Source organism: Tachypleus tridentatus, chromosome 13 (assembly GCF_004210375.1).
Source record: "Tachypleus tridentatus isolate NWPU-2018 chromosome 13, ASM421037v1, whole genome shotgun sequence".
NCBI lineage: Eukaryota > Metazoa > Arthropoda > Merostomata > Xiphosura > Limulidae > Tachypleus > Tachypleus tridentatus.
This window is the reverse complement of record NC_134837.1, coordinates 97,694,918-97,720,392: the sequence shown is the minus strand read 5'-3', so window position 1 is coordinate 97,720,392 and position 25,475 is coordinate 97,694,918. Positions and strand designations below refer to the sequence as shown.

General features: G+C 33.6%; 1 protein-coding gene across 1 annotated transcript in view; it reads right to left on the bottom strand.

Annotated features, from left to right (window-relative positions):
• LOC143238250 (uncharacterized) overlaps positions 1–25,475 on the bottom strand; it is a 73,507-nt gene that overhangs the window by 8,799 nt on the left and 39,233 nt on the right. Inside the window, exon 3 of the mRNA XM_076478324.1 lies at positions 7,226–7,366. Coding sequence (XP_076334439.1) covers positions 7,226–7,366 — 141 coding nt within the window. The remainder of the gene's footprint in view (positions 1–7,225; positions 7,367–25,475) is intronic.

Genomic DNA, 25,475 nt, shown 5'->3' with positions numbered 1-25,475 from the left:
CAGGCAGCTCATTCTACAGGCCAACAACCCTAAACTAAAAATAAAATTTTCTTAGCTGAAGAAGGCTTCTACCTTGCTTAAATCTATGGCTGTGTTCCCTAGTTCTATAATTCTCGCTGTTAAGTATGGAAAATGTTTATGCAATGCCATTATCAATTCCTTTTAAAATCTTAAATACTTTGTCCCCCTCTGGTACATGGTAAGTCTTTGAATTTACAACGCCAAAACCAGGGGTTCGATTCCCCTCAGTGGACTCAGCAGATAGCCCAATGTGGCTTTGCTATAAGAAAACACAAACACACTTGAACACTTCAATCACATTCCTTCTAACTCTTCTTTTTCAAGATAAAACACTTTAAGCGATCTTAATTTCTCTGCATATGACAACCCTCCATCCAAGGTACCATTTTAGTAACCCTTCACTGAACCCTTTCTAAGAATTCAATGCCCTTCCTATTGTAAGGAGCTCAAGACAAAACACAATACTCTAAATATGGCTTTTCAGTGACCGATACAATGAAACTATAACCTTTTCAGTCTTGTATTTAACATTTCTTTAGATACTACCTAAAATCAGATTTACCCTACCATTAGCAAAAGCGCATTACTAGGATGGCATAAGGAAGTGATCAATCATTACACCAATATCCTTTTCTTTCATGACACTGTTAAGGTTATTCCCATTCAAATTTTACTTATAATTCAAATTATGACTCAACAAGCAACATTAATCTAGTCTGAACAAACACCTTTTAGAACAATAATCTGCTTTTTACTATCAAGTAACTCTTCTATATAATTAGTTAATTTATCCCTCACACCTATAGAGATAAATTTATTTACAAGCCTTTTATGTGACATTTTATTAAATGCTTTTGAAAATCTAGATACACTAAATTTACACCCTTATCCTTATCGACATATGCAGAAACATTTTCAAAGCATGTCAAACGATTTGTAATGCAAGATTTTTCCTCAATGAAGTCATACAAACTACTCACAAAATTCTAAACTTTATTAAATGACTTCGTAAAGTATCTTTCATCAAACTTTCTACAATTTTCTTGCAACATGTAAGATTAATAGGCTTATACTTACTGGGACAACTTTTGTTATCTCCCTTGAAGATAGGAAAGACATTTGTTTACTTTTCAAGGACTAACAAAATACTGTGGCAAGTGACTCAAATATCCTATCCTTGACGTTCTTTAGAACCCTCGGGTAAATATTGTCTTTAAACTTTTCAATTTTATTTTAAGGAGCTTAGAATTTATGCAATTGTCATGTTCGACTTTGTTTTATTTATCAGTTACTCAAGATGTATTCTGCTTAAGTCTTTAATAAAATTGAAGAAAAAGCAGAATTAATAACCTAGCCGTTTCATAAGCATCAGATACAAGCCACCCTTTACCATCATTCAGGAGTCCTATCCCCATACTAACATTTTGTTTAACCCTAATTTATCATTAATTTTACGTTTTCAGCCAATTTTGTTTTATACATATTCTTAAATCCTAATGTATTATTTTACCTTCTTTCTTGGTCTTCTATAGTACCAATCAATTTAAATTTCCTAATTTGTGATGTTTTCTTTAATTTTTATCTCTTGTATCCTTTGTCAGTCAACCTATTTTTTATATCCATTAACCCTTTTCTTTCTCTAAGGAGTATAATTGTTTTGATTATCGAGAAAATGTTTCTTTAAACATTTTCCACTTTTGCTCAGTCTCCAAATTACTCAGCGGTCCAATTCACAACAGATAGTTCTTGTTGCATCCTTTCCAAATTTGCTTTTTTGAAATTTGGAATCAAAATATCATTATTCTTGATTTATTTGAGAGTGAGTTTTAAAGTCTCGATCTTAATACATATTTTTGATCTGAGTTAATCAATATTTTTCATCGGAAGGGGGAGTTAAATACTTTTGTAGAAATGGATAAGTTTTCGGTGTATCATGCTATCTACGTAACGCTAAACAACGTCGTTCCGATACATTCCTTTCCAACTTATTATTTTATTAACTGTGATTTTTGGTAAGAAGTTGAATTACATATTCAAAATTGTTTAATATAACGTATTCAGCCTTTTGCAAATATAATCTACATATATATTATATAATCCATGAAGTTTACATTGTTAATTAGCCATTTTAGAAAGTGTTTTGATCGCTCTAATGACTGGCGAAAATCATATTCTAAGTTATGTAACAGATTTACTGTTACACATTTGTTTAACTATCTGCATGTAATTCAGTTTGGTGCATGTGATGTATATTGTTGGATGTGTATTGCGTAAGTCCAACCTGTTTTCTAACTTTGAGGAAGATTTTCGAGAGTAAGAACAATAAAATATGTTTGACTATAACATTAGCTAGTCTTCGAATATTGTTGAGCTATCGAGAATCTCGCCTAATAAGTACAAAAGCCAGCTATAGAAGACGTGGAGTGATAGCAATTGAAATTTGTTGATAAGCTACAGTCCGTATACTATAAACTTCGAAAACTATAGTTGCGACAAACGATAATTAAACGAAAAACTACAGATATTTGGCCAGAAACGTTTACCGATTTCGAACGTTATAAATTTCATTAAATTAACTTCGGAAGTTAGCATTTCTACGAATGTGTTAGATATCTTTTTTCGGTAAAACTGAGCTTATAAACCTATAATAGGGCTATCTTGCTTTCTCGTCAAGAGAAGTGTAACAGTGTTAATTCAGAATTAATTCGCCTGTCGTGGACTTGGACCGTCGATAAAATATTAATTTCCAAACCAGATAGAAGACTGAATATTGTTTGTGAGTTTGTAAAATTTCTCTATATAAATAATTATTTGTAATAACTGTTATTATAAATTATATTACATTTTATATATTAAAATACATTTATGTTAAGAAAGATAATTATGTTTCAATTTCGTCAGTAAATATCGTGCATCTGATACATATTGACATTCAATTAATTTCTAAATTAAAATTTCTATTTATTCAAAATTGTAGAACGTAACGTAAATAACATAATAAATCGGAGACCCGTCCGAGATAAATTATAATACGTAACAGTTATTTTTGTTTAATTTTAGCTTTTCTTTTGTGGTTTAACAAATGATACTTTTATAATTACTTCATATCTTCTACCTATCATTTTGTTACTTGGGATTAATATTTGATGAAAATTCCCTGAGTAGATGTATGCAGATACATTTAGAAGGCTTATGGCATTTATTTAATGAATGTGAAAATACTCATACCATGAGGCGGGGAAAATTACATATTTCTTGAAATATACAAGGTTTATTTGTAAGATGATTTCAGCACCTACATCTAAACAATAAAGAGTAAAGGTAAAGGACCGCCATAATTGATTAAAGGGGCAGACATGTCTAAAAAATAGTTATCCATTGTTCCACACAATAAATACAGTGGCGTATAGTATGGCGAAAGTGTTTAAGAATTGGCTTACATGAATTCGTCGTTAGAGGACGTACATATCACAAGTTACCTTAGTCTTTCACGTATAACTTACTAAAATCTAGCTAACATCCTTACACATTATTTCTGTGATCAGAAATATATGTCGATAACAAATGCATATATTCACAAATTCTTTAAATTAACACTTCTTACTACAGAAAAACAATGTCCAGATATTAAACACGACATGACCTTTCCAACATTCTAGCAAATGAATTCAACAACTGAATGTAGCTGTTAGAAACACGATCTCAGATACTGATTCAGTGCTCTTGTTGTGTGTGTGTTTATCTTATAGCAAAGCCACATCGGGCTATCTGTTGAGCCCACTGAGGAAAATCGAACCCCTGATTTTAGCGTTGTAAATCCGAAGACATACCGTTGTACTAGCGGGGGGGGGGAGCGGTGCTCATATTAAGGTAAGAATATAGGTATCCACCAACTGTATTGTACCATCAAAGAATGTTCAAATTAACTTTTGTGTCTGTCTCGGTTTCACAAAAAACAACCTCCAAAACTGATAAGTCTTCAACATCATCGATTTGTACCAAAGTTTTTTCTCATTTTTGTAAGCAGTTAGATAATTCTCAAGTAAGAGAAATAAAATACCATTACTAAAAACGGTGAATAAATAAATAAATTATACGGCTTTTTTCTAATGATGCAATACTACTGAGTTAGTAAGTTCATTTGAGTTTTATACTAAAAGACATTCATCCTCAAATGAAGTGTAGTTTGAATAACAAACATCATGAGGGGAGATAATGAATAGAAAATTACATTGGAATAATCAACAAAAAATTCATCAATAGAATGTGCACAGTGTTTTGAAAAGAAAACCTCTATATGGTTTTGGTTTGGTTTATTTTGAATTTTGCGCAAAGCTACTGGAGGGCTACCTTCGCTAGCCGCTTCTAATTTAACAGTGATAAGACTAGAGGGAAGACAGTTAGTCATCACCATCCACTGCCAACTCTTGGGTTACTCTTTTACTAACGAATAGTGGGATTGACCGCCACTTTATAATGCCCCCACAACTGTAAAGACGAACATGTTTGGTGTGACGGGTATTCGAACCAGCGACCATGTACAATGCATCACATTAATAATTACACTGTGCAACACTCAAAAAAGTACAAGAGATCTGTGGCCATTTTTATATGCAAAATGACATGGGAAATCCATTTCTGGCCTTCGTTTTGTTGACTTAGGCATGGTTTTTGCAGAATTGTCACTGTATACCCTTTTTGTCATCATTATTAAATAAAATTCTCTACCGCATTGTAAAATGGTTTTCAAACCAGGGCTAGAGACCAATCTTAGTAACACCTACAATGTGATATGATAAATAGCACAGTACAGTTTAAAATCACATTTTCTGGTTTATTATTGTGTGCTTATATTTAATTGAGTTTATCACTTAATACTTTATACGTCAAAGCTTGTGTTTAATGTTATTTATTTTTTTCTTTCAGATCTTATTTGTTTTCAACAATGAGTGCAAGACAGTGCAAAAATGATCCAAACAGATTCTGTTACATATGTGGGGAATTAACTTTTGCTAAAGAAAAGCGCAGTATTACACGCCATATCAAGAAAATGTACAAGGCGTACTTTGTTTGTGACTTAGGAGACCAGGACAAGTCATGGACTCCTCATGTGTGTTGCCTTACATGTGTGAAATACATTGAGTGCCTGGAATGCAGGAAAATATGTTCACATGAAGTTTGGTGTGCCAATGATTTGGCGTGAGCAGAAAGATCACTCTAATGATTGCTATTTCTGTTAGCAAGACTTTACAGGCTGTACTACAGCAAAGAAAACGAAACACATTCTTTACCCAAATTTGCAATCAGCAATGCGCCCAGTAGAGCACTCAGAAAATTTTCCTGTGCCCAAACCTCCAGATCAAGAAATGCAGAGTTCCAGCAGTGCAGATGAACATTCCAGTGGTGAATATGTGGAGCCCAATCATCCAGAAAGCGAGAATAAACCAATACCATTTTCCCAAGAGGCTCTAAATGACTTGTGCAGGGATCTCTATTTAACCAAAGACAAAAGTGAGTTTCTGGTATCAAGGCTTCAAGAACGTAATCTTCTTGAGAAAGGAGTGAAGATAACACTGTACAGGAAACGTACAGAGGATCTGCTTGCATTATTCACCATGAAGGACGACTTATGCTTTCGTAATGACATCACTGAACTTTTTGAGCAACTGGAAATACCATATGATAACACCAACTGGCGACTTTGCATAGATGCATCCAAGGACAGCATCAAAGCTGTTCTGCTACACAATGGTAACACTCTGCCTTCTGTTCCCATAGCTTATAGCACAACCATGAAAGAATCATATGAAAATCTGAAAGCAATTCTAACAAGCATACAGTATGATGACCATAACTGGCATATTTGTGCAGATTTCAAGGTTGTGGCCATGCTTACTGGCCTTCAGCTTGGCTATACTAAATTTTGCTGCCTCCTGTGCTTATGGAACTCCAGAGCAAGAACTGAACATTATGAACGCAAGGATTGGCCGATCCGAGATGAAACTGAGCAAGGAAAACACAACATCATGCACAAACCACTTGTGAAATGTGATAGAATTCTTTTACCACCTTTGCATATTAAACTTGGTTTGTTTAAGCAATTTGTGAAAGCCTTGGACAAGGAATCCTCCACATTTGCATATCTTGCAGGGAAGTTTCCTTCCCTGAGTCAAGCTAAAATTAAAGAAGGTATCTTCATAGGTCCCCAAATTCGAAAAATTGCACTTGATGAAACCTTCATCACACATCTCAAGAGAAAAGAGAAGCTTGCCTTTGAGTCATTCAAGAAAGTTTGTGATAACTTCCTGGGGAGCCATCGTTCAGAAGACTATGTGCAAGTTGTGAATGATCTGCTGAGTCATTATCATGATATTCGATGTAACATGTCTCTAAAGGTTCATGTGCTCCACTCTCATTTCGATTTTTTTGCGGAAAATCTTGGTGATGTGAGTGATGAACATGGCGAAAGATATTCCATCAGGATATGTCAGTGATGGAGCGACGATTTAAAGGAAAATGGAACCCTGGCATGTTGGCAGACTACTGCTGGGGTATAAAAAAAGAAGATCACACTCCACACAAGAGGCTTAGAAGAACAAAAGTTGTTTAAACTGACAGGTGTATGTTTTTAATTCATAACCAATAAATGTTTTGTTATACCAACTAAATTTTTGTTTTGTTTTTTGTAGCTTTCAGTATTTGTAATGCTGTGTTCAATACGCGATATTTTGCAGTATATTATAAAACATATGGTTCATGGTACAGGAAAACGGTGCGTAATCTGGAGGAATAAAGGTCAGATTCAGAATCAGGACAATTTTTTGACCCAGAAACAAGTCTTACTTAACTTGTACTTTTTTTGAACCTGAAATTTGTTGCACAGTGTTATTAGTCTTCACTTGAGATAACAGTGTAATTTTCTGTTACAATTTTCTTCAACTCTTTTGTATAAAATATCAAAAAACAAAAACTTATGCTCAGAGGTATATATGATAGATACTTATTTTTGTTACCTTTTCAGCATACGTCTAACATTTTCTTTTTTTTATTTTCGTTTATTGATGCTATGTCACATGATTATGTTCTTATGCTTCTGAAAGAAATTTCCTTTTCAGTATTTACCAAGTGTCCTGTTTCTTCTAAAACTGCGTTTCATTAGCTTTTCTGATAATCAGTAATGTTATTTTAGCACGAGTATACTTACCCTCAAGGCATGTAGTACCATTGATGTCTTGAACATGAAAGAAACCTTCTTGACAGACACATACGCCTTGCACACAGTGCGCATGTCCGTTGTGTAACTGGCATTGTTCAACAGCAGTACATTCCTGGCCCAGCTGCTTGCCTGCAAATAGAATATCTACATGAAACACATGATTGACTAAATTGATAATCTATAAATTTTAAATATTACGTAGTAATTTCTGTTGTTGACTCATAGTAATTGCTTGTTATGCTTATTGCTCGGAGAACAAATACAGTTTTATAAATAGCACTAAGTGGTTAAGCTGCTTACAAAATAATCTGGGTTATCTGGGTAATAATAATAGGTAAAAACACAATACGGTGTAAAGTAGTTTAAAATTTGTTTGTTTGTTTTGAATTTCGCACAAAGCTACTCGAGGGCTATCTGTGCTAGCCGTCCCTAATTTAGCATTGTAAGACTAGAGGGAAGGGAACTAGTCATCACCACCCACCGCCAACTCTTGGGCTACTCTTTTACCAACGAATAGTGGGATTGACCGTAACATTATACACCCCCACGGCTGGGAGGGCGAGCATGTTTAGCGCGACGCGGGCGCGAATCCGCGGATTACGAGTGACACGCCTAACGCGTTTGGCCATGCCAGGCCAGTTTAAAATAAAGTTTAGATCTGCAATTACGGAAAACAACAAGTTAATTCGATACAATAATCGACACTTTCATGCGTCCTCTTCAGTCCAACTTGTTTTTATTACTGAGTTTATAGTTCATACTGTGAAACATTTCAAGAATAATATATCTGATTTAATGTAACATGAAGAAAACCTCTTAAGGTCGTAATGTATGGAGTTCAAATTACTAAAAAAGTAAAAAACAAAATCTGTATAGTACATATTTTACATAAAGCTCCAAGTGGCACAGCGGTAAGTCTGAAAGATTATAACACTATAAACCGGGTTTTAATACCCTTGGTTAAATAGTCCATTGTGTAGCTGTGTGCTTAGCTACGTATAAACAAAGGACTGTATTTAAATTTCTCTGATAGTAGAATTAATATATTTGATTACCTATCAAAATCGTTTCACATTTATAAAGCTAAAGTCTGGGGTTCAGTTCTCAACAATGCTTAAAACGCACATCGCCTACTGTGTAGCTTTGCTCTAAAAACAACAACGACTAACAACAAAGTAACTTATTTAATATTAAAAAAATAGAAAATAATTCCGTCGCATAAAACTTACTCAATCAATAGGGAATTCTAGCTAGATTAAACTGAAATATTCCTATATGTAGTAATATACAATAAAATTGACATTGATAAGAACCATCTACACTTCTACTTATTTAAAACTTTTCTTTTTCTCTAGTAGAGCAAATTTGTCGGATGGAGGAGTTTAATTCGGTAATTAAAACTATTTCGTCGTTCAATGAGTGTGTTTTTTTCTTATAGCAAAGCCGCGGGGAATTGAACCCGGAATTTTAGCCTTGTAAGTCCGTAAACTTACCGATGTACCAGCTAGGGAACCAATTCAATGATATAGGATAAAAAAATAAACACTCCATGGTTCACTAAAACTTAGTTTTTGAAATTTGAAGATAACTGTTTGCTATAAGTTTTGGAACAAACATTAACAAATGGTTGTTAGACAACTCACTGAGTATTGTTTACCTCAAGTGAAAAAGAAAAGGCAATAAATATACCACAACAAATGTAGACTTGTAGACTTAGAACGTTCATGATGTATGAAGTGTAATAATATAATACACTCTATTTCTTTATTTTTAGGCCCGGCTAGGCCAGGTGGGTTAAGACGTTAGACTCGTAATTTGAGAGTCGCGGGTTCGAATCTCGGTCTCACCAAACATGCTCTCCCTTTCAGCTGTGGGGGCGTTATAATGTTACGGTCAATCCCACTATTCGTTGGTAAAAGAGTAACCTAAGAGTTGGTAGTGTGTGGCGATGGCAAGCTTTTCGCGACACTCAGATAACAAACAAACAATTCTTTGTGGCATGAAATGTTGACAGAATGTGTTTACTTTTTGTTTTGCTTTATAACTGAGACTTTAGCCAGGCTTATTTCAAAGGCGCAACATACAAATATTGGAAACTAATATATTGTCAAAATAGTATATATCGCTTGCAAAGCTTAATGAGAAAACAAAACAAAACTACACAACCAATACTTCACTTTGAGGTACAATACAATCTAACTCTCACAGTAGCATTTAGTTTTAAAAGTCAGCTCACGTTTGTGCGTTTGTTTTTCCGTCTTCATACAAAACTAAGAATCTGATTTTCATCAGGTTTTCTTACCATTTAAAGCTTCCTAGTTTTATATTGGATTATACCAATATCTTGCACTACTAAAGGTTTCAATAAGGACTCAAAATCTTCGTATTTTGATACAGTAGGCATCAAAGAACAAACAACAGAGGTTCATACTTTACGATTATGTTCAGCGTCATTCTTTAACGATCTTACATATTATACAAATAATACAAGCCTGAAACCGTCACTAATACAATAATTATAGAGAGACATACAGATCAAAATAACAACAGTATTATTGTACACTATTCCAATGCTTGAAAATCCCTAAATAACCATATAAAGAGTGCAGTGTTAAAAATATAATAGGTCTAACACTAATGTTTTATGTGTATTAGTGTGTTTTTCTTATTGGAAAGTCACATCGGGCTATCTGCTGTATTCAGCAAGGAGAATCAAACCCCTGATTTTAACGTTGTAAATCCGAAGACTTACTGCTGTCGCAGAGGGGGACAATATATTATGGTACGTGCAATCAGTTATAATCATGCCTCGCCAGCTTCTAAAAGGTATTTAAAGCATAATATAATATAGCTAGTCTTTATCTCATGCTAGAAAAAAATGTAGTTTCAAGTCAAATATGATGAATGCAAGCAAAATATTTTTTTTACACAGACACGTCATAAATGTCAATATAAATGCATTATTAATAAATTAGTTTTATCTTAATAATTCGTTCATCAGATAAAGTTCCCAACGTAGAACAACAGACGTGATTGATTGTGTTAGACATAAAACTGCTTACACTATGTTTTGTTTTCGCTCACAGTTATAAATCTGTCACGCAACTTTGCATTTAACATATACACAAACGCGTAAAGTTATTCATGTTTTTTATTTCTGTTGAAAATATGTCGCAGGTTTGTTTACAAAAAAATTATGTTTCCATTTTGTCCTCCAGAAAAGTAAAAAACCAAAAACATAAATACAATACACGTGGTGCTTACGCTATAACAAGAACACGTTTGATTGTAGAGAATATCGATGTGAGCTTCCACACCTGGAATCAACGTTCTTTCCTCCTGCCCAATGAATTACTTTTCAAACAAATGAATGCATCAGAAAGGCCAAAGGTCACGTTTTGTTATCAAGACTGAACTGTGGTTGTTTCTTTCATTCTATCTTTTCATAAAATGTTTTATAATGAACAATCTCAAGAAAAGGGTTAATGGTATTTCTAAATAAATTACTATTCATTAATTAATACAAGAAATGTACTTGTTATGTCACTCCAAGGGTTTTAAACCAACAAGTATACGATAACACTATGTTTACGGCAGAGCCGTTCCTGTTTTGGTAACCATGATAAATTATCTCCAGCTTTTAAGAAGCACTCAAATAACAATCTTTAAAAGAGTTGTAAAGGTGTACAAATAATTACTGATGTAAATAAACATTCAAGAATAATAACAATAAAAAGTGAGTAAGAGTATGAACGTATGTTCACTTATCATAAAAAAAGGTAGTATTGAAGACGAAGCCAGAAATTCTGTGGTATTATCAATAGTGGAAGTTGTGTTTTGGTTCAAGAGTGATAGTTAAACAGCAGCCATTGGTATAAGAAAGATGATAAAAATGTATATATCAGTGTTAAGCACAAATGTATACAATTTTACAATTTAGATTATGCCAACCGCAAGGATCTAACCTTGAATGTTAGCATCATAGACTCTCAAGCTTACCGTTGAAAGGGAATTATGATACTTATAGAATGATAATATGGATATCAATATGAATAAACGCTGCAACTGTTAGAAACATTTTAGTGAATGATATTAAAATTGGAAAACAAAAATGAAGTGGAAAATTCGCGAAAAATAGTTATTTTTATAAGAGTGAAGATAGAAGAATAGAGCCATATTTTAAAGTAGAGCCTAGATATGACCAGACATAATAGAGTTTACAAACACAAATGGACCAAACATTAATAATAAAACATTACTTTTCAAGGTTATATTCGTTTTCAGTCTCCTGAAATCTTAACACAAACAATCAGTAATTATTTGATAATATGTTTGTCCACTTTTTGTACCTCGATGTAACGTGTTTTATGACAATAAATTTACTGTATTTCATAAATATCATAAAATACATAAACTAATGGAAGATATTCTTTTCCTGTTAAATTTCTTTCCAAATGCTGACGAAGTTAAGTCCATGTATGATATCAGTTAGTTTAAAGACCTAAGAACGCAGTTCTTATACAAGGAGAACCTGTACAGGCGATTAGGTGTGTTATATCAAAATAAATTTGAATATGAAATCAACATGTCACTTGACAACCACCACAGGTGTAAGAGTCTCGGCTTATGGCACTTCGTAAGTAGGGTGATTTCACAGAAAATTTATGTTTTGGGAAGGACATGTAATAGCTTTTTCGACTCAAAATATTCAAACACTGTGATAATAAAAAATATGTTTAAATTTGGAAATAAAATTTTTCATGAAGGAAATATTCCTTGTACTTAATGTCATTGAAATCAAAAGAACTAGGGGTCAAATTGAGTAAAGGGACCGAAAGGTATGCTAGACAAAGTAAGGTGTCTTGTACCAAATGAGAACTCAGAAGCACAAAAGTTAGAAGCATAAGTTGTCCACGTGGCTCAGGCAACAGTAAGCAATACGATCAACGAGGAGCTTTGTCTGCACACAAGTTGCTTTCATGAAATATACAGTCAGCCGTCGCATAACAAAAGCATATGAAGAACGAAATAGATATTTGTTGTATTTCTTGAAAAAACAAGGGCTGGGAAACCGTCATCCTTGTACATTATTGAATTATGGAAAGCATGAAGGAAGAATTAATGTATTTTGAGCATGACAGTCTGAAAACGGAGCTTTTTCTTATGGAAACTTACACTGCAGGACGATTGTTAAGATGAACTGTCGTCGAATAGAGCGTGACTGGACGTTGCGATATTAACTGTAACCATGTGGTGGAGAACCACAATTTTTTAAATATAAAATTATGTGTGAAAATGTCATCCCTAAATCTAGCTGAAACACAGGATTACTTTAAGGCAAAAAACAACAAAAAACAAACAGTTAAATAGAGTACACATAGAATTAACAACAGTAAATAATAACATTTTGAGAATAAGTCCACACCTTTTTTTATCTCTCAAGGTTATATGTATATTCATTCAAATTTTTGTAATGTCGACGGCGCTACCTTCGTTCCACCACTAGATGTATGATGTTTATTATAAGATAACATGAAATTTAGGTGACATCGTGAAAGAATGTGACATAGTAGTTAATAAAAATGTTACTCTCAAAACTCATAAATGTTTAATTAGTGTTGACTAGTTTTGTGTGGAATTTCAGCAACAGACAGTAAGAATCACTCTTATTTTAGGTAATTTTAAGTAGACTGTTAAAAAATAATCAAGACTTGCTTTTTTTTAGAAATCAGTACGAACTATTTATTGTTATCAGTATTATAACGGTCAGCTATTCAGACACACATTATTAATAAAATCTATCACTAGGCTACAGTTTGTTTGTTTTTAATTTCGCACGAAGCTAAACGAGGGCTATCTGCGCTAGCCGTCCCTAATTTTGTAGTGTAAAACCAGAAGTAAGACAGCTAGTCATCACCACCTACTGCCAACTCTTGAGCTACTTTTTTACGAACGAATAGTGGAATTAACCTTCAAATTACAAAGCCTTCACTACTCAAAAAGGCGAGCATGTTTGCTGTGACGAGGATTCGGACCCGCTATCCTAAGATTGTGAGGCGAGCGCCCTAATCACCTAGTCATGCCTGGCATATTAAGCTATTAATTTTCAAATTATTTGTTACGCTTATAGCCGCCCCCTAGTGGCACAGCGGTATGTTTGCGGACTTATACTGCTAGAAATCGGATTTCGATACCAGTGGCCAGCATAGTACAGATAACCTATTGTACAGCTTTGTGCTTAACTTCAAACAAACAAACTAACAGCCAGAAGAATATGTTTGTATTCATTGCACTAGTGATACATTCTGGTGATGTTTATATACATGAATACATTAAATATTCTTCGGGCTATAAGAATTTGTTTTAGCACGCTACGTTCTTAAGTATATTAACGAAACGTGCCAGAATACACTTTAAGATCACAAAACTTTAAATTTTAAACAGACATTTTACGTTTACATAAAGTAGTGTGATTTGAATATCAAAGCTAATTATTTTGCTTTCTGGAGTGTATATAAAATAAAATACATAACATAACGTATAACACGTATGAAAGCGTGAGATAATCACATAAAGCCTACACAAAGCATTCACAGCAACGTTCATTACTATGTAAAATAATACTGTTATGAGAAATAGTTATTATTTGTGATATTTTTTATCTGCACGTTCATTGGTGCTTTGATTCTTAAAGTGTTTCTGGGATGTTGTAAACTTATGCAGGTAAATTTACACGAAGAAAACAAGTTTAAATTTATAACAGTAAGTACTAACACAACTTTAACAAACTATGTATGTATATGTGGAGTACTCTACTTGAGACATTAAACCTATCATATAAAGGTGAAGACGTTATAATAATTGATAAAATCCGCAGGACAATACTAAAAATTCACACCCTTTTAAACTTTTCTGTTGTTATTAGAGCATTCTGAGAAATAAGCATTTTAAATACATTTCTCTATATCAATCGTGCACTTTATAAAGCAAAATTCAACAGTCGCCTCATAATCTTAACTTAAAGCTACTTTTGCCTTTTTGCTATTTGTAGGAATTCTACTGCATAAAATAACTATTTGTTAAGTAATTTGATTTGTGAGTATGTAGTTGTGTGTACTCACTTATAACTGGCGAAACACTGAAATGATTGTCACAAAACCTCGCATGTATGTTTCAGGTCGTCCCGGGGTTGAATGGCTACGTCACGTAGTCACCATTAAAATACATTGTATTCTGAATTAGCGCATTTCTTTTTAGTAAGAAATAAGCACATTATTATTCTTCACTTTTATGTTGTTTTTTTAATTTATTAAAGACTTGTGACACGTGTTAAATGGAAACAACAATCAACAACTTTCTCACAGTTTATACGTATTACATTATTTACAAAGGTAAAACGTTTCTTCTCTGCACAAATCACAGTTCTGATGAACTCTTGTAGCAGAATTATCTGGCAAGGATGTCTAATTTCTTCGATTTCTTTGAAATCATATTCCCATATGAGGTCTCACATTTACGGCTTGAAGCATATTTGTTCCACTAGTAAAGTAACTTTTGTATGGAAAAAAAAGTAGAAGTGAGAACTTTGTCATCGTTCAACATATATTATTAAGTTGTCGCTCTAAGAACAAAAAACCAATTGTCATAGTATCAGGTATATGTGAGGTAGGCTGACACTGAGAATAAAAGAATATTAATAATTAAATACAGAATACTGAATGAATGAGAGTTTAGTGCTTTCCTGCTCCCCTAGGGGTGAGGTCAGTAATGACGTTTGAACCATATGTTACTGCAGAATTTTATAAACGATCTTTGTTACGTTCTATGGGATTTTTGGCGCCTGTTTATTATTACTCTGCTGAAAAATAAATTATTCGTAAATTTTCTTTACGTATCAATGCATTAATAGAAAGTAAAAATATGAACACCTTCATCTCAACTGCCTACACTATATCAATTTTGTTTCCACTGTAAATGTTTCGAGAGTTATATCAGTAGAGTGATTGATGTACATTTCGCGTTATTCTTGTTGGTGGGAACGACAGTCTGGTACTTGTAGATATTTCTCTATTTTATCTTAAGTGGCCATATGGTTTTGATTTAATTAATTTTTTGTATTAACAATAGCAAAACCACGTGATGACTCAGGTACAAATACATATATTATTGATCCGTGAAACAAAATATATTTAATAAACCTTCTTCAGGAATTCTACTGAAAAAATTATCTAAAACCAAATAAATAATTTGACTTGTGTGTGCCCGCTTATAACTGAAGAACCGCTGAAACGTCTGTCACTAAACCTGGCATGATACTTTAAGGCCCTCCCGAAGGGAGTGAAATGTGGGATCAATGTTCGTAATTGACCCACCCATGTTTTTCACGTACGTTGAACAGGTACATTAAAATACGGTGTACACTTATGTTGGATAAAAAATATCCCAAAATTGTAATTCATCATTAAAACAGTGAGTCATAATGAATGATTTGATTACTGTTAATTTAATGGACCAAGTAAGAAAAAGCACGCATTGTCTACGAGTTATCTACTGTGGTTATCAGTAGGCACATGAATCTACACTACACCATAATGCATACCTTAGAAATTTGGCTGTGTCTATCCTTGCCATCAACAGATATTATATTTTATACTGTAAGTTTAACTTACCTCCTAAGCAATGCAGCTGTATTAAATACGCTTACACGAGTAACAATTTTACGTATTATGAGGGTGAGTAACGTTCTTTTATCATCTTATTCGTTATGCTTTCTCATGGTAGTATGAAATTACATGAAGCGCAGTTTAGCTTGACTATAGACTTAAACTAGTATAAAACATTATAACTAGGGACCTTTTTAGTCTCACGAACAGTTTTTGTGTTAATGTGTCTTACAGAGATTCTGCATATACGATTTTTCACATTGGACTCATATGCACACAGACAAATATTAATTTATTACTAGTATTCTTACGGTTTACCGAGACACAAACAAAGCTCATTATACGCATGCATATTCATACGTGTTTGTATTATTTTGTACGTATTCCGCAACAAAACAGTCTGTGTATCTCTGTACGTATGCTTGTGTGAAGAGGCAATGTAACACATTTTAACCAGAAAAATGAGTTAAATGTAGGCTTAGTATTGATGGGGTTAGCTGCAGCGTAATAAGCGTAAAATCTAAAACACTAAAATGTGCATAGTAAGAATAATTTAAGATAATATTATAGTGTGGTAAAATTAGAGTGTTTTACTTCAGCCTCTCAAGACAACCTTTTCTTGTCAGTTACCTTTACCTTGAAGTAACATAGTATAAAGCTAAACTTAGCGTACTTTATGTCAGCTACTTTTTGTAGAAGTAACATAGTATAAACCTAAGCCTCAGCGTACTTTATGCTAGTTACCTTTGCGTTGAAGTAACACAATATAAAGCTAAGCTTTATCGTACTTTATGACATCAAGCTCAAGGTTTACTTTCATACACTTTTTTTAAGGAAAGGATTTTGCTCTAACATCAATTTATATATATATGTACTCACGTTTTTAGAGAACAAAACACTTAAATTCCACAGTAAAATAAGTATTAAGTAAAGCTTTGTCAACATACAGGGTGTATAATGTGCGGAATGTGTAGCATCCATATATGTTGAGAAGTACAGTTCAGTAAATATGGTAAAGTACCAGTTTCATTGACTAACAACTTTATAACAAATACAACAGCGTCAAAGAAAACCCGACGAGACAAAAAAACATAAAGGTAGAAAATTATGGGTTTAACAAAAACCAAGGATGTAAGATAAAAGTGGATTTGTAATTTTTTTAAGTATATTATCCATATGTATATATGTATAAAGCACAAAATTTACTTTCTTCTTCCAAGTAGCACTGATGAACTGTGAATTTAGTGAAGTTAATCTGTTGCACTGGAAGAAGTGAATCAAAGAATACATAAGGTATTTAGATGATCCTTTCTCTTTGAAATCTACGTTTTAGAGAAGAACAGACATTCACAAGTCAATAGCATTGTGTTTGTTATCTCTTGGTATCAATTCGAATTTTTGGAGATTTTTCTAATGTGTATGCTTTACAAAATTATTCTTTTCATATTTCCTTTCACAGAAATATATTAGTCTATAACTGTCTGTCGAAATCTTTACAAAATTGGGTGAAAGTTCATTAAAGTAATATTGTTTGGTAGTTAATACCTCATCTCACAGTGGTTGCGCTACTTATCAAGGACACCTAATTTTATGGATATTATAGATAATGATATTGAAACTTGACTCCAAGAACAATCTACTTGATATTTCCTTTTTATTAATTACCAAAATTTTACAAATATTTATTTTTTGTAAGGAACCCAATAAGGCTTTTTTCTTTAACCAATTCTAATTTCTAAGGTTTCGCCCGTAATACTTTAGAAATATGAGCAAAGTTTCGTCCAACTCTCCAGGCGATCACATATTATACTGTCAGAACAAATCATTGCTTCTTATCATAGTCTCATTCTTGTTATAGTGACCTTTTCAATTTGTTTTGTTGTTGAATTATGCACAAACATATTCGAAGACTTATTTTAATGTGACAGATTAGAGGGAAGGGAAACAATTAGTCAACTTTGCCAACTCATGGGCTGTTCTTAGCAAATAAGGGAATTTGATCGTCACTCTTATAACGCATCCACAGCTTCAAAGTGTGGATATCGATTTTTTGGTAATAACAGAGTGCGAATCATGGAGCCGCGAATTCACAATCAGGCACGCTAACCACTGAACATCAATCAGCTCGTTTTTTTGTAAAACTTATCTAGTAGCTTTAGGTGTAAAAAAACGCATGATATTCCCACATATCACACTTCTATAAATATCACTTATTGATAAGAATTCCCCTTTACTTATCTGTGTTTAAGTAATACAGCAAAAAAATTAAAATTAAGTTTAATCGGCGCCCTTTCACTGCACACTTATTAAATTCAGCTCAAGGATATACCAGTAATGGTTCTTTCAGGAAGTGCTATGCTGGAATTTACCGTTAAACATGTTAAAGGTATAACAAGTGATATTTAAAAATGCAATTTTTCGTAAATAATATTTTTATTTTTAGAAGGAAAGCAAAGATAATATATTTTTTTTTAGAAAATAATATGAGATGGCATTAAACTAACATAACATACCTACGCTTTAATATCAGGTTCAAAGACTATTTCATGATTCACAGAGGCTCTAATGTATCGATTAATGTTTGTTTGTTTGTTTTTGGATTTCGCGCAAAGCTACACGAGGGCTATCTGCGCTAGCCGTCCCTAATTTAGTAGTGTAAGGCTAGAGGGAAGACAGCTAGTCATCAACACCCATTGCTAACTCTTGGGCTATTCTTTTACTAACAAATAGCGGGATTGACTGTGACATAATAACGCCCCCACGGCTGAAAGGACGAGCATGTAGGGTGCGACAGGGATTCGAACCCGCGACCCTCAGATTACGAGTCGAACGCCTTAACCGACCTGGCCATGCCGGGCTATATATCGATTAAGCGACTCCTTTATCACCAATAACATCTACAGTAACCCCAAAGGATGGATGAGGGTATGTCCTTGAAAGTCTACTGCTAGACCTCTATCATGTCTTGGTGACTTTATGGGCGTGTTTTCAACTCTTTCTGGTACTTCTTTCGTAAGGGGTTAGCCATATCTATACAAGGATAGCCTCGAGTCACCTCGAGTATATTTGCCGGAGTTCACAAACAAATAAATACACAACTTAAATTAATATAGGATACAGTAGTTGAAAAGTATCTTTACAATTTTGAACAAATTTATTAAGCAAAGAAATAAAGTAATCGCTTCTGTATCCAAATTGTTTCAGTTGTTTGTGAAAACAAATTTCATGAGTAAAGTTAGAAAGAATGATGTATTACTGATTCCTGGCTAATCTTGTGGTTTTTATATTAAGAAACAAAAGAATATTTCTATCTTTTTTAATATATATGTTCAAAAACCAATATTTGTTTGTTTTAAATTTCGCCCAAAGCTACTCGAGAGCTATGTGCACTCAAAGTCTCTATTTTAAAGTGATATATTATCGGAAAAGCAGCTGCTCAACTCCACCCACTGCTAGTTTTAAGGCTATCAACAAATAGTGGGAGTGGCCAAAACGTCCTGATGTCTCCACGACCAAAAGGGCAAGCATCTTTGGGAGCGGGATTCAAACTCGTTACCTTCAGCTTGTGAGTCAACTGCCCTGACAATTAGGCCATCCCTAAATACTACCACCTTCACTGTAATAGCAATAACATTAACAGTCACTTTACAGGTACTAATCCATGAAATTATAACTTTACATTGTGGAAATTTTACGTATTACAATGAATCTAAAGAACTTTAGAAATATTTTAACAAGTATTTATCAATTTAAATTTAAAATGCCTTATACGTTTGTTAACAAATTACACTTAAAATCACCCACTGGTGACTAAGTGTAAGCGTGGTGACTTATTATGTTAGAATTTGGTGTTCGATCTCTGCGAAAACATATCTAAGATAGCCCAATACATAGTTGTGCACTAAAGCTATTGATAATTAAAATCTTTATTAATAATTGACTTAATTTTTTGATAAACGATGCAATTATTTATGTTAAGAGCATGAATCTTCATCTAACTGAAGCTGAAAACTAAGCAAACTGTTTTTATTTTATTCCACATATAAATGCAAATCTTTATGCACTATATTATTAGTCTTGTTTGTTTTTTTTTAATTTCACACAAAGCTACTCGAGGGCTATCTGTGCTAGCCGTCCCTAATTTAACAGTGTCCGACTAGAGGGAAGGCAGCTAGTCATCACCACCTATCGCCAACTCTTGGGTTATTCTTTTCCAACGAATAGTGGGATTGACCGTCACATTATAACGCCCCCACGGCTGGGAGGGCGAGCATGTTTGGCGCGACGAGGATGCGAACCCGTGACCCTCAGATTATGAGTCGCACGCCTTAACACGCTTAGCCATGCCGGGCCATATTATTAGTCATGGTCTTCAAACATACCATTACGTAATAGCTACTGTTTATAAATTCATGTTCTTTTCACAATGATAAATTATCTTTATCTCTCAGTTATATAGTTCTTGTACATTTTGTTCTCCTCGCTTCTAGTTAAAAAAATAATATTAAACTAATATTCCTTTATATATACATCTAAAAGGGCACTGGTTTAATAATTCTGAACATCAGGCAGGAAATGACAGAGTATTCTGATACAATCCTGATAAAGTTTTAGAAGTAGTTGTCTTTATGATCGTTACTCGAAACTCACACTTGCTGGAGTATTTCAGTTCAATTAAATTGAATTTTTATGAGTTCTATTCCGAAACAAAGGTAATACTGATAGATAATACTGATTTCCACAAAAAAGATACTACATGTATTTGTCTTTATATATAGTACAAGTGCAAATTTCCTTAAAAATTGGAATCACGTAATGTAGAGCAATAGAGATTCCTGGTGAAGTGTTCATGTTTATATCTCATAATGAATTATTACTTTAAACATGAAGCCAATTGCTTGTTTAGGTTAAAATTTGATCAAGACTTTACGGTGCTAATGTTATGTATATGATGAAAATTACAAAGTGGTTAAGAGAGAAAATCTGAATTTTAATGCTTAGTAACCTTATCTTCTTGTGAAGCCCCAACGTTGGTTTATTTGAATAAAAACTGATGTAATGTTATAAGTTATGAAGAGCTGCACATCTACAAGCTATGTTCTGTATCTGGTGTCCCTAAATGTACTATTAGATTTGTCATTTATATATATTTTTTAAACTTAGTATAACTATTTGAATCTGCTTACAGCTGTAGCGAGCGTAAAATACCCTTTATTTCATAGCAGAGGTTCGTTTGAAGGTGATTCCATACCAGGGTGCGTTTAGAATTTATCAATACCTATCAATGACGCTTTAAATCCAAAGTGCATAATTTGGTTCAAAATCCTATGTTAATCGCTTCAATAAATTGCCAGGTGAACTGACCTTATTTATGCTTATCATACAATGAATAGAGGATACTGTGAATCGAATTGTTGAAAGCAATATATGTATTGTAAAGTCTCTTTACAACTTGTCCTTTCTTTTGCAGCTGCGTCAGAAGGCAACAGGATTTCGTACATTTGTTACACAGGTAGGTCAAAATACAAAAATATAAATCTTAAGATGTTTCTGTGTTGCAACGTCATACTCCCCCCCCCCCCCCCGCTAGTACAGCGGTAAGTCTACGGATTTACAACGCTAAAATCAGCGGTTCGATTCCTTTCGGTGGGCTCAGCAGATGGCCCGATGTGGCTTTGCTATAAAAAAGACACGCACAGCAACGTCATGATTTACTTATTCTCTATTCAGAAGTAAAAAAAAATTATTATATTCACACTTTTGTATGTGCCCATTAATTATATGATATCATGAATACATAAAAATGCACCATAATTGTACGGTATGTGCAAATAATAGCGGCTGTTGTGCATTCTCTACACCTATGGGGTGTGTACACATTGTGAGTGTACGTGTGTGCTGTATATGTCATGGCACGTAGTGTACACTGTTATTTGGGTGGTTGCGTGCATATGCTAAAGGTTGATAAATTAATTAATTTAATTAAGTACTTTACACCAGCACTAGCACGTGGTCACTTTGCTATTGTTCTTTTTTAGAGAATTCATAACTGTGGTAGCTCTTTAAACAGCAAGTAATTTCAGAAACCTTAGTCAGTAAGACTAAATTTGTAGTTTTGTGAATTTTTGTATCTGCTCTGCTGACTTTCTCAAGCGGTTCTATGACTTTAATTTTGTATGTGGTTTGTTTATCATCTAAAGGTGTCTCCTAAGTACTTTGAAGATTTCTTCTTTGGTTGTTAAAGATGTATATAAGTAAATAATTTGTAATGCGCGTATTGTATTTCCACCCCAATTCTTATTATTAAGTACTACCGTACTTATGATGAACAATGGTGGTTTAGCCATGGGTTCCTGGTTACTGTCATTAGAAACTGTTATTTTACTTATTGATTAAAAACTAAAACATGTTATGAAAGTAAGTGAGATAAAGTTTATCTAAAAATTTTCAGCATGTTAGATTAACCATCTAAAGTTCTTATTGTACAATTTCGTAAAGACTACAGACATAGGAAATGTATTTCGTATTTTTGACGCAGAGGATGTTGCTCGCCATTGTTTACTGGCAATAATTTGGAATCTGTAAGTTACAAAAAATAGTTGCTCTTCAAATCACATATTTTGCCTTATAAGTTGACAGACGACAGGTAATTTATCGTCGTTTAACCTGTTTAATTAATATCTCATTCAATCTACTTATCTAATGAAAACTTCATTGTATTTATTGTTTTATCTTTGTGCGTTTGTTATATTTGCTGCTAATTAAAAGAGAAGATTGATTGATTCGGTATGAAATAACCGTTTACGGTGTTTACACATCACAAATGCAACGTTTAAAAATTTAACTTTATTAGACGCATTTAAAAACCCAGGAAGCAAATATTCCTTTCTTAGTCATGACACAGAAATGCATTACATACGGTAAACCGGCAACTTTCAACTACCATATTACAGTACTTACAAACCAATGTTAAGGGAATATAGCATGGTTACATTCAACGCAAAAATCAACGTGTTGATTGGATGGCCTGGATATCGTGTTTTTTGTTACAGCTTATTGGTATACAGTTTTGGACATTAGTTCTTTTTCCATGATTGTCGAAAATATGGACAAAAGATGTTATATCAGCAAAATCCTACATGTAACGGCTTACAATTGAACAATCAGAAAATAAAAATGTACAATGGAGAAAATTAAGAACAACAAATTGATAACCGTGTAGTTGGATCAAACACTTTGTCAATTTTGGAAACCGAAAAACCTACGAATCTGGGCAAAACCATTTATCTCTTCAAGCGACAAGTGAACCTTATTAAAGGGTAAAACACTTTGATTGAACATCAAGTCATTTTAGTTTGTTTTATTTTGTTTTTGAATTTTGCGCAAAAATACACGAGAATTATCTGCACTAGTCATCTCTAATTTAGCAGTGTAAGACTAGATGGAAGGCTTCTGATCATCACCACCCACCGCCAAATTTTGGGCTACTCTTTTATCAAAGAATAGTAAGATTGGCCGAAACACTATAATGCTCCACAGCTGAAAAAGTGAACATGTTTGGTGTGACGGGGATTCAAACTCACGACCCTTGGATTACGAGTCGAGTTCCTTAACCACCTGCCCATGCTGGGCCTAATTAGCCTGTTTCATTGTACTAAAGTAACTATAAATAGAAACTCTTATAAAGCTGTTATCACACAGTTGTGGGGCTTGGCATGATCAGGTGGGTTAAGGCGTTCGACTAGTAATCTGAAAGTTGCTGGTTTGAATCCCCGTCACACCAAACATGCTCGCCCTTTCAGCCGTGGTGGCGTTGTATGTGACGGTCAATCCCACTTTTCGTTGGTAAAAGAATAGCTCAAGAGTTGGCGATAGGTGGTGATGACTAGCTGCCTTCCCTCTAGTCTTACACTGCTAAATTAGGGACGCCTAGCGCAGATAGCCCTTGAGTAGCTTTGGGCGAAATTAAAACACAAAACAAATACACAGTTATGTGACTCTTTATATACAGTTTGTAAAAAAGTTTGAACGTTAAAAATTCCATTTACTTCAATCGCCATATTACCATTTTAGCATTTTGCTTACCCTTATTTGCAGAAGTTCTTCCTCTTAATGTTTACATTTTCAGCCACTATGTTTTTTCAGATACCCAGTCCGACTTTCTGTTTAACCATCTTTCTTAATATTTTACAATTCTATAAAATACCTGAAATAGTAGTCAATTTAAAGTATTTAAACCTATAGTGTTTACACTGAATTTTATTTTTCATACCTCGTGAGAGCCAACAAGGTTTTTTACTTGCAGTTATCCTTTTTCTCTGTAAAGAACATATTTTTCTTAAATATTTGATAAAAATATTCCACATTTGACCAGTTTTTCTAATTAATTTAGATGCCCAGTTGACAGCAGAAAATTCTTGCCGCATCCTTTCAAAATTTGCTTTTTTGAAATTTGCATCCAAAATATCATTATTCCAGATCTCCGTATGAAGTAAAGCACCAAGTATAGTTGAATAAAGATAATTATCACCCAGATTATCCCTAATCCCCATCCTCTCAACCATTTGTATATTAGAAATTAACAATAAATCTAAAATAGCAGTGTTCCCAGTAGGTTCTACAAACAAGTGGTGAAGAAAACAACCCTGAACAGGTTTTGAAATCTTGACTCTCTCATGGTTTAACTGACATTCCCAAATCTACACGTTTATATGTCTAAAATTATCCACATGCTATCATTAGAATTTGAAGCTTCACAGACTATAATGTATTTTATTTTTATATTTTTATTCAAATCTTACTTTTACAAATTCATACAAAGGGTTTGCGTTCGTAAACGTGTTCAAGGCTCCGCATCTAAGGCTGTCCCGAATGTCATATCTGTTCAAATTTGTAAAATAGTAATAACAATAAAGCACAAGATAGCCTTGTGCTAGAGAGCTAGCAAGCCAGTTTTGAATCTGTGAGATACGACAAAATATTATCTGCAGTTTGTGATGAGGATATGTTATAAGAGTAAGAGTCAATCCTTCAGTGTGGAAGTTAGGGTGCTGGTGATTATATGCCTTCCCCCCGTCAGTAATTCAAAATGGTAGCAGGTAGCCTTGCTTTGTCATATACACAAAACATACAAAAGGGAAAGGGGAACAGAACGAATGCAACATACTTATTGATTCATTAGTTATTCATTGATTTCTGACTTTGATGCCTCTTGTACACTGCTTCACCAATGAATTAATATTTATTAGGTCTCAGCATACTACTCTTTGTATCAACAGTCTCCATTTTCGGTACTACAGAGATTAGATTGCATCTTTTACGAGCATTTATGTACTTCTCTAATGACACGTAATACTTGTTGTTGACATATTTATAGGAAATATAAGATAATATCCCACTAAGTTAAAAATAAAAAAACTATACTTGGTAGATAAATTTAATATATTCTTGCGAATAGTGTGCATATATCATGTCGAAAGTAGAATTTAATCTAAGTTCCTTGTTTGTAAAGCCCTCACGTGGTTGTTTTAATTCTCTCTACATTGGCCTTATCTAATTTAACAGAATTATATCAG